The sequence below is a fragment of the Trachurus japonicus genome, chromosome 11, assembly GCF_045865225.1.
Source record: "Trachurus japonicus isolate A0001 chromosome 11, Traja_1.0".
Classification (NCBI taxonomy): domain Eukaryota; kingdom Metazoa; phylum Chordata; class Actinopteri; order Carangiformes; family Carangidae; genus Trachurus; species Trachurus japonicus.
In genome coordinates this window covers 3,882,099-3,896,096 of record NC_140917.1, presented here as the reverse complement: position 1 = coordinate 3,896,096, position 13,998 = coordinate 3,882,099, and the positions used below count along the sequence as shown (strand labels likewise).

The following is a 13,998-nucleotide window of genomic DNA, read 5'->3' as shown; positions in this document are numbered from 1 at the left end:
TTAAAGCCAGCATGCAAAGACTGCAAATTAGCTGAAGCTAAATGTCTTGTATGCATCACATTTTTCATTCTTTGTGGCAATGTTGTATGTATCGTCCCTGTTAAATAAACATTAAAATAAAATAAAACTAGTGAAACCATGGAAACATAAACATTCAATTCCACCGGAAAAGCAAAACCGGCTTCCGTTTTTGACGTTCGGAAACTTGTGGATATCTTTAATGTTGATTCGGCTTTGTCTGTTGTTGTTGTTCCCAGGCAACAGGACTGATAAACCTTTTTGAACACCAGACAATAACACAATCTCACCGCCCTCCCCTTCCCCCCTCCCCTCTCCAGCATCAGGGGGCAGAGCTGTGAACTCTCACTTCCTCTTCTCGAGCACCTTTTGGTTTTTCTATCAGCCAACGTGGAGGATGACATCATCATCATCATCATCATCATCATCATCACCACTGAGAGACACAGGAAGTGAGGAGCATTTACTGTAACGCGGTGACGGGAGCGAAGCAGAGTCAGGTCAGAGCTGTGCTGCGTTCAGGGACCTCATCATGGATCTGCTCTGGATGATGATGATGGAGGTGGTGATGATGATGGCATTCCTGGTCCATGTGGAGGCCGAGACCGAGGTGAAGGTGAAGGTGAAGGTGAAGGTGGGTGATAACACCACGCTCACCTGTTCTGATGACAACCCCAACTTGTACTGGTACGTTCAGTTCCACGGTAACATCCGGTGGTTCGTCGGACGCACGTACTCCGGGCGCCAGGAGCAAAGCAGCTGCTCCCCCAGCTCCAATAAGGGCAAATACCAGCTGAGTGGAAACACGCTGCTCATCACCAACACCACGGCTGAAGACTGCAGGTCGTACTACTACTGCGGCAGGAAGAACAACAGCATCATCGTTCCACTGAACACGTTTCACCTGGTCCCAGGTCAGTTCAAGTTCAAGTTCAAGAGTCTTTATTATCCCCTCGGGGCAATTTGTTTCACAGCAAGTCATGAAAAGCATAAAAAACACACATTTATAAGATAATAAGATAAGATAAGCTTACACTTTATTGTCAGCTCACTCTGAAATCTGTCTTGCGTCCCATGACGTCCAAGGTTTCACACAAATAATAACAAAATACCAAAAACATACATTTACAAAAAAGCATAAATGTTACCCTCAAAAGTCACATTTAAAGAAAAACACAAAGTACCTCCTAACTCCATTCACAACATAAATCCAACATTACAATGTTGAACATAACAAAAATGTATAAAAGCCTGATCACTGCAGGGACAAATGAATCTCCGAGTCTGTCACCTCAAGACGGAGAAAAAGTCTGCACCGTTGTGTGTTTTATAGTTATTAGACAGTTTGAACATGTGGCTGTTCATGGTTATTTACGTTTATTTTATTCTAATTCAAGCTTATTTAACATTTAAAAGAGATTTCAAGATTTTTCTACGTTCTGAACTTCCTTTATTTGAACAGAAATAGAAACAGAAATTGTGAATTGCGATCCGGACTGTGGAGGAGGCCACGGGTGTTAAACCCAGGTGTTAAAATCTGTCTCGCGTGCAACCGGGGGGCTGCAGTCATATAGGGTGAACTTACCAGAGGTGTGAAAACAAAAGTGTCCCGCGCCACTTTTGTGTGTACGTCTTGCACATTGTGCTAAAGTGCAACAGTGCAAATGATCAAAGGAGACAAAAAGTGAGGGGGAGAAAGGGGGATGGAGGGGGGTTACTGGAAGTCGACTCGACCCCTGAAAGAGAAAGTTGCAGACTGAGGGGGTTCTTCCTGTTCTGTCAGTTAATGTGCAAAGAAATTAAAAAATGTGTGTTTTTCCCGTCAGTCCAACTCTACTCATGTTAAACTGTTTCCATTGACTGTATGAGAAACTCTCTGTGACTGTCCATGTGTCAAATATCTATTGATACACAATGATTCTTCTATTTTATGTACGTTGTATCTCAGGCAGGTGAAACAGCTAAACTCACTGCACCTGCAAAAAACAAACAAACAACCCAGCTCCATCAGTTTTACAGAAAAACATCACAACACAACACAAGTATTTCCAGGGAAAACAATTGAGTGAGGGACCAGGCTAAAGGCTAATGCTAAGCTAATATGATTACAGCTCGTCATCATAGATATAAGAAGACTAGATGACCAACCCACCGCTGCTGCCCAATGACACGGTGTAGCCACATGGCAGCCATCTTGGGACGGGCAACACTCTCCTTCAGAGCATTAAAGGATAATTACTGGGTTTTTTTTACAATCTGGAACTCATTTCTAGCATAAAATACGATCATTTACTCCCCCAATAACTTTGGTGTCATTACAAGTCGTTCTGACGAAATTAGCTCCAGCCGAGAGCCGCGTATATCCATATAATGCAGCCTCTAAATAACACATTATCTGCAGTTAGAACACGGCTCTCTTGAATACTCGATTCTGATTGGTCAATCACCAATATTCTGCGGTGTTTATTTCTCGATAGACCACCGCTGAGCGGACCGTTGCTAGGGACTCCATAGCAACGGCCGACTCTGCATGTCCGGTCACAGCCGCTGTTTTGCTGAGCCTCCTCCCGTTCGTGCATTTGAAGCCTTTGATAATCAATCAGTGGATCGATGGATTACCATACACGTTACGTGTATTTTGTGTAGTCGTATCTGTCATAAACAAGAGATTATGGGATGCGTTTGTGTCGTGGAGCTACAGAGAGGAGAGGAGCTGTGACACGGTCAGAGGTTCTGATGCAAGTTTACTTTTCAGCCACGATGTGGAAATAAGGAGCCTCCACTCTCCCTGTAACAGGTTACAAGTCGTTTATCTAACATCACTATTAGTCCGAAGCTATTTAATGACGGTAAAAATGAAACATAAAGTAAATATCCTGCATAGTTTCTCTTTTCTGTGCTGCGCTGGTCAGAGCGGCGTCCCGAGCAACGGTCTAATTTTACATGAATAAAATCTCTTTTTATCATTATTTTGTGTTACATTATTGAATGATTTAGTTGTAGGCCGTGTTCTAAGCGGGATAATGTATAGTTGGTCGGTTGTTATGGAGAAATAAACCCCTTCAGGTTGTATGGAACCCCTCCGCTTCGCGTCGGGGTTCCATACAACCTGTCGGGGTTTATTTCTCCATAACAACCTCCGAACTATACATTATCCCTTACATAAACTCCTTCATTTCACCAATATTTAGTTCTGATAGACTAGTGCTATTCCCCTCTGAGTCCGGGGTTAGCTGTTATCAACATCCGGGGTCTGTAGGTTGACCTACTGACCTCTGACCTGGATGATGTCATCTCTGAGCGCCACATAGCTTGTTGCTACCGCTAATGCTACGGTTCAAAGTTCAGCTTCCACAGGCTTCCTCTCCTCAACCTGGACTCACTAAAGCTCCGGCTAGTTGAGATAAAAATGGACCTGAATGCCGAAGCAGAATGATTATTAACAGAATGAGCTGGGCAGCGCTCAGAGATGACATCATCCAGGTCAGAGGTCAGTAGGTCAACCTACAGACCCCAGATGTTGATAACAGCTAACCCCGGACTCAGAGGGGAATAGCACTAGCCTATCAGAACTAAATATTGGTGAAATGAAGGAGTTTCTCTGCAGATAATGTGTTATTTAGAGGCTGCATTCTGCTGCCCTGTAGACTCCATTATACGGATATACGCAGCTCTCGGCTGGAGCTCATTTCATCACAACGACTTGTAATGACACCAAAGTTATCTGGGTGAGTAAATGATCGTATTTTATGCTAGAAATAAGGTCCAGAATGTAAAAAAAACTGTAATTATCCTTTAAGCCTATGCTGCATGTTCTGCTATAATGACCAGAACTTGCTCAGTTTTTGTCCAATTTTCAAACGGTTTGATTTTTTATGAACATTGATGCAGTTATGATGCAGCATACTTGGATCATTTTAATCATGTACTTTTTTTAAATAATGCAAATAGTTAAAGTAGTAGCTACATACTGGTTTATTTTTCACAGAGTTATGATGGCAGTGTAACTGGCAGTGTAGCCTGTCCTCAATATGGCCGACTGTGTGAGTCACGTCGCCTGCACGTAGTCCGATCCACCGCCTTGCTCGTCATTGTCCTGTATCTGTCTGATTAGCTCTGTGTTGACCTTTTAAAGAGAGTTAAGTAGAGACTATTACGTTCATTTCTCCTTTCTAGTATGTTGTCGGACACTCAATGTAACTATCTGAGCCTGTCAGTTTGAAAAAAATGCCCGTTAACAGGGCGAACTTTGACGGGAGCCACTTGCCCCGTGGTAGAGCGTTAGCTGGGCTGCAGGCTGCCTGTCTGGCTCAATGCTGCAGCGACCTCAATAAAAGTATTATCCATCACTCACATATACAGAAAAACATATGAAAACAGGGCCCAGGTTGAAAAAAACCGAAGTTGCCCTTTAAGGTCGTGGGTTTGATTCCCATGACAGAGATGGCACCACAGAAAATGTTCTTTGTAAGAGAAACAGGAAGTGAGGTTAAACTTAAACCTTGGTGTGAACAGATCATAGATCCATGTCATTGACACGTCGTGCCCACTTCCTCTTTTCTTCCTCTGTGTTTGACTCTTGTGTCTCTTCATCCAGACGCTCCTCCTCCTCCTCCTCCTCCTCCTCCTCCTCCTCCTCCTCCGTCCTCCAACAACTCTCATCTCAACACAACATGGCCGACTGATTACATCACATACGGCTCCTTCGCCCTGAACGGCGTCTTCTTGTTGGTCACAACAGGTGAGTCACACCTGGTCGCTGCACACGGCGCCGTCAACACAGCGACATCTGCAGGAAATACAGGAAACTACACGTAGTTTCAGTAGAGAAGAGACTGAAACATGTGAAACCTTGAAATGTGTTTTTAATAAATTATATTAAAGCAGAAGTAAGCGATACATTTGTGTTAATATAAGTCTTAAATAGTTCTATCTTCCGACAGCAATCACTTCTATAGAGTGTTTGGACCGAAACACGGGTCTGTCAGTCACTCTGCTCTGCTCTGAGCCGAGGAGAAAACTTTTCTCGTATCCTACCAGTTTTATCCAATGAGGAGAGAGAACGGCATGCAGGGCTGTGTGTGCAGCCAAGGGATGCGCCTGAATGTGGTGATGTAGGGACGAGGACTGTTATGGTGCGTTCAAGGCAACCCGTAACTCGTGTTTTTCCGACCTGTGAAGTCGTACCAGTTCGATCTGGTACGAGTTCACCGGTCGGAAGTTACGAGTGGCCGTTATAGTGACTTTCACAGGTAAAACAGGTCGGAAAAACACGAGTGGGTTGCCTGGAACGCTACAAAGTCGAAAGTTGTGACTTGAAGCTGTAATTTACGGTTTCAAAAGCCTACCTGGAACGCAGCATTAGCCAAAACGACCGGATCGCTTACTTCTGCTTTAATGATCATTTCTTATAAGAATTATTATCATTGGGTTGGCCCTTTCCTGCATGTCATTGCCCCTCTCTGCCTCCCCATTTCCTGTCTCTCTCTCCACTGTACTATCAATTAAAGGCAATAAAAAGCTAAAAAAAAACAAAAAAAAAACGCTCTGTTTGCAGGTTTGGTTGCTGCACTGCTGTGTTTGAAGAAGAAGAAGAGGAAGAAGACGACAACGATGATGAAGAAGAAGAAGAAGAAGAGCTCTGATGACCGGATTTATGAAAACCTTCACAAACCTGTGAAGTGACTGTGCAGAAAAACAAACTCATGTTGGAGAAACTCACCTGGAAACAGCACGAGTAGATTTATAAATATGAAAACATTTCTTACATTAAAAGGACGTTAAGTTTGTCTGCAGCAGAAACAACAGAAACATAAAAAACATGTGTTTTAAGATTAGTATAATCATTTCCCAGCTTGGGATCAATACACAGTAACAGAGGAGATTCTTCCATTAGTACAGATATATATGACTATATATATGAAGTTATTATGCTTTATTTTCACTTATATGAAGTGTTTTATTCATTTAGCTCTGTATCTTTGTATGAAACATAATGTTTGCAAAACAGGTTTTATCTTTTGTGGGTTGAGGTTGTTTCTGATGTTCAGAATAAACAGCTGCTTCCTCTTTTCTTAAAACTGACGGAAAAAAAATTACACTTGAATATTTTTATACTGTATATGAACTTTGTTAATTTGTTGATTAAACTGTCACATTTCTGTTGTAAATAACAATATGTCCTTTGTTAGTAGTTTTTCTTGATGAAGCTTCTAAACCGATGAAATAATCCACATCACTTCCAGTCATGTTTATCTTTTTATTTCTTTTTTTTCTATTTCCATGAAGCAGCCACCAAGTTCAAGCTTTCACACAAAGAAAACTGACTTTTCCTCCAAAACCAAACAGAACAAATCAAGTTTATATCCGACTGATTTAAAGGAAAAGTTCAACATTAAGGATTCAGGTCCACACTTGATTTTGAAAACACATTTTTTTCTTCAGACATTTTGAGACTTTTGTTAACCCTGCCCCACCTGTTTTATTTTGAAAAGCCCAGGGTTGTGTTTTATTGTGAAAACTCCATGAAGCTGACTGAGTGTCTGTTGCTGCAGGATCGATGCATCACTCTCGTGTCTTAGTGTCGTTGTCGTCGTCATGGAGCTGCTGTCGTGTCCTACAGCTGCAGCACGCAGTCGGTGCCCGGGTACGGCGGCAGGTTGAGCTGGTACTTCCTGTCCAGGCCGGGGGGCACGAAGCGGCCGCCCAGGAAGTGGTAGCGCCCCCTGAAGGAGGCGGCCGACTTCTTGGGAGCGGTGAGGGAGACGAGCAGGTCGGGCTGGAGGCCGTCGGTGGCGGCGCCGAGCTCCACGTCCCAACCTGGACGACGATACGACGATAAAACCACACAGTGGGTCACACACACACAGAGAGTCAAAGGTCACAGAGATCAAGATTCTATGACAAGAATAAAAACATGTTTTTATGATAAAGCAGAATCAATTTAATCTCTACATTATTTATATTCATATATAATATTTATGTTTCTATAGATTTATAGTATAATATAGTATAACATAAATGTATATTTATATTTCCCTTTGGGGATTAATTATTCGTATTCGTAATATTTATATCCTATTTATATGGAAGAGCATTAGGGCCAACAACGGAGTTCTTTTTTATTAAGATTCTGAGAAAAAACTAAAAATTTCTGAAAGTTTTTTTTTTTTTGCCTTTTTTTTTGGCCCAACCTTTTTCTTTTTTCTTTTGTGCCAAATTTTTTTTTTTTTTTTTGCCTGGCTTTTTTTTTGGGGGGCTGGCCCTATACTAGACTAATACTCCTTTGTAGAGACTTAAGTCAGAGATTCTGACTTTTTTTAGTTTAGTTAGTTTTTATCTCAGAATTAAAAAAAAAAAAAACTCCATTGTTGGCCCTAATGCTCTTCCGTATATTTATTATAGATTTTGTTTCTATTCACATTTTTATTTTTGTTCATCTCATCTAATCTTTTCATTTTATCTCACACTATTGTAACTAATCTTAACTTCTTACATCATCCCATAATTTTATCTAATCATTTTCATATTCTAACAAAATTTCTATCTCATTTTATCTCTAATTTTATCTCATCTTCTTTAATCTCACCTCTTGGTCTCTGTGAACCTTTAATCACTGATCTCAGGTTTTAGAAAAGCTCTGAATTATTTTCTCTAACTTCAAAGACAACTGTGAGTTCATCTTTCTGTAGATGACACAAGAAATGATAATCAATCGGTCAATCAATGAATGTATCGATATGGAGCCGGTCACCTGATGGGATGTCGATGCTGGCGATGGGAACGGTGGTTTTCTTCAGGACGTCCAAGACGGAGCCGAACGGCTCTCGCACGGCGCCTTTGAAGCTGAAGCCGAAGATGGCGTCGATCACCAGGTTGTACGCCTCGTCGATCACGGCGGCCTGAGAGCGGGAAAATTAAAAAATTAATTTAAAAAAACATTCTCTTTATTTACATCGTCTCAAAACTACGGAAGCTCAGAGAGGTCGGATTCACAAATATATAAATTGTTTTATCCTGTTATCGTAAGAAAACGAAGCTCGTTATCCTGAGATAACATCAGGAGGAAATGATTTCAAGTTAACATTAACAGTCCTCCTTAGCAACAGTCGTCCTTAGCAACAGTCCTCGGTAACCAGTTTGCTGTGATGATCCTGTGACTTCTGCTCCCGACTGAAATATTCTACAAGTTTCCACCTGATCGAGTTGTTAAATGAGGAAACATCTTCGTTTTCTCCAGATAACGAGTTAAAATGAAAAAAAAAAAGAGTTTGGCCTCTCTGGGCTTCCGTACAAAACCAACAATCACCACAGTTTGTTAATTTATTTCTCTCCTATTCATATATTTTGAGTTTGAATTTAACTATTGTTTTTTATAAAATTCTCGGTTGTTCGTCTTCAGTTTCTTTGTGTTTTATTCCATTATTTCTACAATTAGTTAGTTTGGTTAATTAATATTTGTTTTATCTCATTACAGTAATGTAGGCGACTGATTCAGGACCAGCATGCACCTGGGCAGGTCTGTGAGGAGGAAACATTGTCCTTGTTCCTTTGTCTGATGAATAAATAAATGATAAATAAAACCCAGTGGTTATTGTTTGGACAGTTCACATCACATCCTCGCCCGCTACCCATGATGCATCAGTGACCTTTTGATTTATTGAGCTGCAGTTTGTTTGAGGACAAACAGACTGAAAAAAAACCAAAAAGCACCAGACACTCGTTTGACTTCCACTCGGTCACAAACCTCCGGCATCTCGCTCAGGAACGGGATCTCCATCTTCTCACACTGAGTGGTCAGACCCTGGAACAGCGGCTTGTTCGGCCTCTTCGGGTACAGGATGGTCGGCTCGTAGCCCTGAGGGGGGGAGGGGGGATAAATACTCTGTTAAAAGTCTAAATAAAACGTGAGAAACAAAGATTTGTGTTTTAAATATTTTATATTGTCTGTATTTAAAGGGACAACGAGGAGTTTGCTTTTGGTTATCAAAGAGTCTCATATTAATGTGGATGAATCTACGTTACCACTTGTTAATGGGTCCATTTTAGATAAACATATAGTTTTGTCTTAATATTTATTTTGATATTATTATTTAGTGGTCGACTCGTCCAGCATTTCCTACTTTCAGTTTCCCGGACGCTGCCCGGCTGGTCATGGGAATAACGCCGCCGAATCGCTAGTTGGCATCGTTTATGGTCGGAACTGCGACGGTATCTGATCGTCTTCGAATTCGACTTTCATTCTTGATCAATGAAAACATTCTTGGCAAATGTTTTCGCTTTCGTCCGTCTTGCGTCGGTCCAAGAATTTCACCGTGCACGGCACGCAGAGGCGCATGGGAAATGTAGTTTGACACCGTTTGCTTTCCAAAACTCCTCGTTGTCCCTTTAATAATTGTTTCACATTCATTTAATCAGAAAAAACTCTGAGATCTGAGCCCAAAACTGTATTTTTTACTTGTTTTTCCATTTACAACTAAAAGTTATGACAAGAAGGCTGCTGTTATTGTTGCACTTTACTCTTCTGTTCTTCAAAACAGGTTGAAATGTATTTTATCTTATGATATACGTTAAAACAATGAAACAGTAAATGCAGTAAATGGCGACTTAAGTTTTAGAAACTTGTTGTATGAAAAATAAACTGCAAAATAAAGAGTTACTACCATTTTTTCAGTAAATGTAAAGTAAAAGCAGAAGTTTTTAAACAAACCAAATAATACAAATACTTCAGTAGTGAATGAGGAGCCGTTGAGCTGCACCTAAATAGATTTATTTCCCGCTCTGCGTCACATCTGAGGAGAACCGGTCCGTTACTCACAAACAGTTTGAGGTGTCGGGCGCAGACGAGTCCGTCGCCGCCGTTGTTTCCGGGTCCACAGACGACGAGCAGCGCCGGTCTGGACTTGACCAGAGACGACAGAGGATACGCCTGCAGCACAAGACACAACACAGGAGACAGGAGGAGTAATCAGATTACTCCCCACCTCAGGGAGTAATCTGATTACTCTCTCTCTACATCAGAGGGGTAAATCTGATTGAGACACGTCCATGTGCGGGAAATGAAATATGAACTTTGGTGTCACAGCTGCTAAAAATTAATAAAAATTATGAACAGATGGAAAATGTAAAAACAAGAGGTGTATCTCATGCAGGGGAATTTCTTTCTTTCTACCCCTCTCTATCTCCATCTATCTACCTCTTTCTATCTATCTATCCCCTCTTTCTTTCCCTCTCTCTCTGTCTTTTTCTTTCTTTCTTTCTTTCTTTCTAGCTCTCTCTATCTCCATCTATCTACCTCTTTCTATCTATCTATCCCCCTCTTTCTTTCTTTCTACCCCTCTCTGTCTTTTTCTTTCTTCCTTTCTTTCTGTCTGTCTTTCTACACCCTTTCTTTGTCTTTTTACTTCTTTCTTTCTTTCTACCCCCCTATCTCTGTCTTTTTCTTTCTTTCTTTCTACCCCCTCTCTCTGTCTTTTTCTTTCTTCCTTTCTTTCTGCCTGTCTTTCTACACCCTTTCTGTCTTTTTACTTCTTTCTTTCTGTCTTTCTACACCCTTTCTGTCTTTTTACTTCTTTCTTTCTTTCTTTCTTTCTTTCTTTCTACCCCTCTCTCTGTCTTTTTCTTTCTTTCTTTCTTTCTTTCTTTTATTTCTTTCTTCCCCCTTTCTCTGTCCTTTTGCTTCCTTCTTCAGCTGCTTTCAGCATTCACACTCTTTTTCTAGTTGTTATTATTTTTACCCGTGTGATGGCGGTGGCACAGCTGAGTCCAGCCAGCTCCATCAGCTGGTCCACGCTGAAGCCGTAGTCGCTGAAGAGCTCCTCGTCGATGTGCTGCGCCTCCTCCTGCCTGTGGAGATTAATCGTGGTATTAAACAGCACAATTAATTAATTAATCGAAAAAAGATTCCTAAATACTGTCACTTTTCAAAAAAAGATAATGTTGGAACCGTATAGGCAGATGTGCGACAAAATAAAGGTAAATGCACAGATACATTTAACTAATGTAACACTGAATTGGTAGGAATTTAGATGTTAGCATGTCATTTGTAATTAAAAAAGCAAAACAAAACAAAACAAAAAAGATGAAAATAAATGTAAACATTTGGTATAGATTACAATTTATGACCTGAATATTCCAAACACTTAATTAATTGGTCCTATATTAATAGATACTGGAAATGTTTTGTGTAAACAATGAGTTATATTTTGACTATATTTGATCATTTTACACATTCATAGTGTTGTGAAATGAATTAATGCATAATAATCGTGATTATCGTAGTACCGTGATTATTTCTCTGACAATAATCGTACCAAGAAAATGTATAATCGTGACATCCCTAGTTTCTACTGATCAGGGATCTGTTAGAGTTATATAAAACAGTGGTTCTCAACTGGTGGGTCGGGACCCAAAAGTGGGTCGCGGACCCGTTCTGGATGGGTCGCGGACAGCTGGTCAAAAAAGTAAATAATATTTCATGCACATCTGATGTTGGGCATGTCTTTTATTTTGAAAAATAACTTATTTTGAAAGGCACACGAGACACATGAACACATGCAGTTGTAATGCTCCTCCTCAGTTTCTTATTATTTGCTCCATTTGCTCTGAATGCAAAGATATCAGTTTCTTATTAATGTGGCCTGAATGCAGTGAAAATACCTTGTTTTGTGGGTCTTTATTTTGTGCAATTTGATATTTATTCACTTTTGTGAACATGCTCTGAATGCAGAGATGCATTAGAAGTCAAATATATCATTTTGTTGGTCTCCATTTTGTGCAGTTTGATATTTTTTGATTCACTTCCGTACCTGCAGTTGTCATGGTCCTCCTCAGTTTCATTCATGTGCTCTGAAATGCACTTTGCTCAATAAAGAGCAAAATGAGTTTTTAAAGGCTTAAAAAAAATTCTTGGTTTGAATTCTATAAAAGTGGGTCCTGACTTAATGACCATGGGACAATGTGGGTCCCAGAGTGAGACTAGTTGAGAACCCCTGATATAAAAAACATAAACCTTACCCGAGGTATTTGATGGCCTGGGCCATGGTGGACGCTGCTCTGCTGCTGCTGCTCCTTACACACTGCTGGTTGTTGTTGTTGCTGTTAGCTGCGGTGGACACTAGAGGACATGTCCCCGTCTGAGCGAGGACAACGCCGACGGTTCGAGAGGTCACCAGGACGCCGATCCCGAACAGAGCCCGAACACTCAACATCCAGAGGGAGGAGAACTGACGGAGCAGAGGAGACATAGTTAACATGTGACTCAGTGGAGGCTCCTTCAAAACAAAAGCCCTTTAAATGAAGAAACGCCTGCAAGCAAAAAGACTTTCATGCACATTTTACCTCTAATTAAACTCCTTAAACACAGATTCTATATATTTTTGCCACTTGACAAATCAATAATTCAACTAATCAATTAGGGATAATTGAGAGATGTAGAAATAGAAACTTAGTCTTTCTTTCTGGACACTGGCACTGTGAACGTCTTCATGTCTTATTTCTTATCTTAAGATTGTAAACTTGTGCATTAATGTATGTACTGTTCTTCTTTCTTCTTCATAAAGCAACTTCTGTTTGCCGCCATTGATCTGTGACATACAAATAAACTTTATTGACATCATTACAGATTTTAAAACAATGAAATTAACCATTAAAATCTTTATTACCATAGACTAAGCCTTCATCCCAAAGGAAATTCAAGTATCCAGGAGTGCACATACAAATAATATAATGTAATATAATATAATATGATATAATAGAAACTCCTTAAAACTATTTTTTTTTAGTTCATTCATTTTGTTCTTTTGTTTTGTTTCATTGTTATTCATATATTTTGATTGTTTATCTCATTCCCTCTGATGATTTTTCTTTTATTATTATCATTTATATATTTCTGATTGTTCATTTGTACGTTCTGTTTTCTTTTTTGTATGCCATTATATTTCACAGGTGGAGGCATATAATAAGCTCTTTGAGTTTTAGCTTCTGCCAGCTCTGTAAATTATCAAATTGTTCCTTTTACTTGTGTATGTTTAACTGTGCAAAATAAAACTAAATCTAGATCTAAACAGTGCCAAAATTGCTTAAATAAAAATAAAAACCTTCTGAGTTTCTGAATAAAGTGCAGCTGAATGTAAAAACAATATAAAAGTGAGAGGTTAAACACGTCATTCTGATGTTATTGTGTGATGATACTTATTTTATCAGTTTAATTATCAGTTTTATTAGGCTATTACACAACTTTAGCAACAAGCTAACCTGGCCTTGATGAACATGCAGCGACACTCAGGTGTATTATGTTAAATATTAAATGTTTAGTTATATTTTATACAAAGATTAATGAGTTTAAACACAAAGGATAAGTTATTCTTGTTATTTTAGCTTCAGTTTCTCTGAACTTGTTGGTGTTGTTGTTAGCTACGTTTCACACTTTACGCTGCTTCTTCGTGTTAAATGTGAATTAAAACTCACCACATGTGAACAAACCTTCTGTGTTAAACTCTCCACATGCAGGTTTAGTTTCTCCTGTTAAAACCGCGGTGATAAAACTCACAGGTCAAAGACGAGAAGCTAAATGAGCTAGCAGCGTTAGCCGCCGAGCAGGAGCTGCTACTTCCGGGTTTGAAAATCAAAACACAGCTGTGACTTCAAAATAAAAGTCGGATGCTCTTATTGTGGAAAATCAGCAATGTTTGGTGTTTTCCCGGCTGTAAACTTGTAAATACTGTTTAGAAAAAAATCATATATGTCCTGCTTTTATCTTTTTTCTTGTATGAAAGTATAAAATCATTATCAGCAATGCAAAATACACGGAAATAATAAAAAGTAAAGTAAACTGCAAGATATTACATCATCATCACTGGACTATTATTGAGCAAAGCAACTTTTTAATGTTGAGCAAAATTTAAACTTTGCACCCATATGATTATTTTTTGAACAGACAAGAGCAAAAACAAAGCAAATGGCTAAAAAAGAAAAGAAAAA

The 13,998-nt window shown here is 39.7% G+C and overlaps 1 protein-coding gene across 3 annotated transcripts; it reads right to left on the bottom strand.

Moving 5' to 3' along the window:
* Positions 1-6,268: 6,268 nt before the first annotated feature.
* naxe (NAD(P)HX epimerase) lies at positions 6,269-13,647 on the bottom strand. 3 transcript variants are annotated; one of them, XM_085790706.1, is made up of 7 exons: positions 13,486-13,647; positions 12,034-12,242; positions 10,755-10,863; positions 9,836-9,946; positions 8,765-8,875; positions 7,772-7,919; positions 6,269-6,837 (listed from the first exon to the last, which is right to left on the bottom strand). In XM_085790706.1, the coding sequence occupies exons 2-7, from the start codon at positions 12,225-12,227 to the stop codon at positions 6,635-6,637; spliced, it is 876 nt and encodes a 291-aa protein (XP_085646832.1). In that variant the 5' UTR covers positions 12,228-12,242; positions 13,486-13,647; the 3' UTR covers positions 6,269-6,634. The 3 variants fall into 3 exon arrangements, with proteins under 3 accessions (XP_085646832.1, XP_085646831.1, XP_085646833.1); XM_085790705.1 differs by having other exon boundaries at positions 13,501-13,645; XM_085790707.1 differs by having other exon boundaries at positions 13,568-13,641.
* Positions 13,648-13,998: the final 351 nt, after the last annotated feature.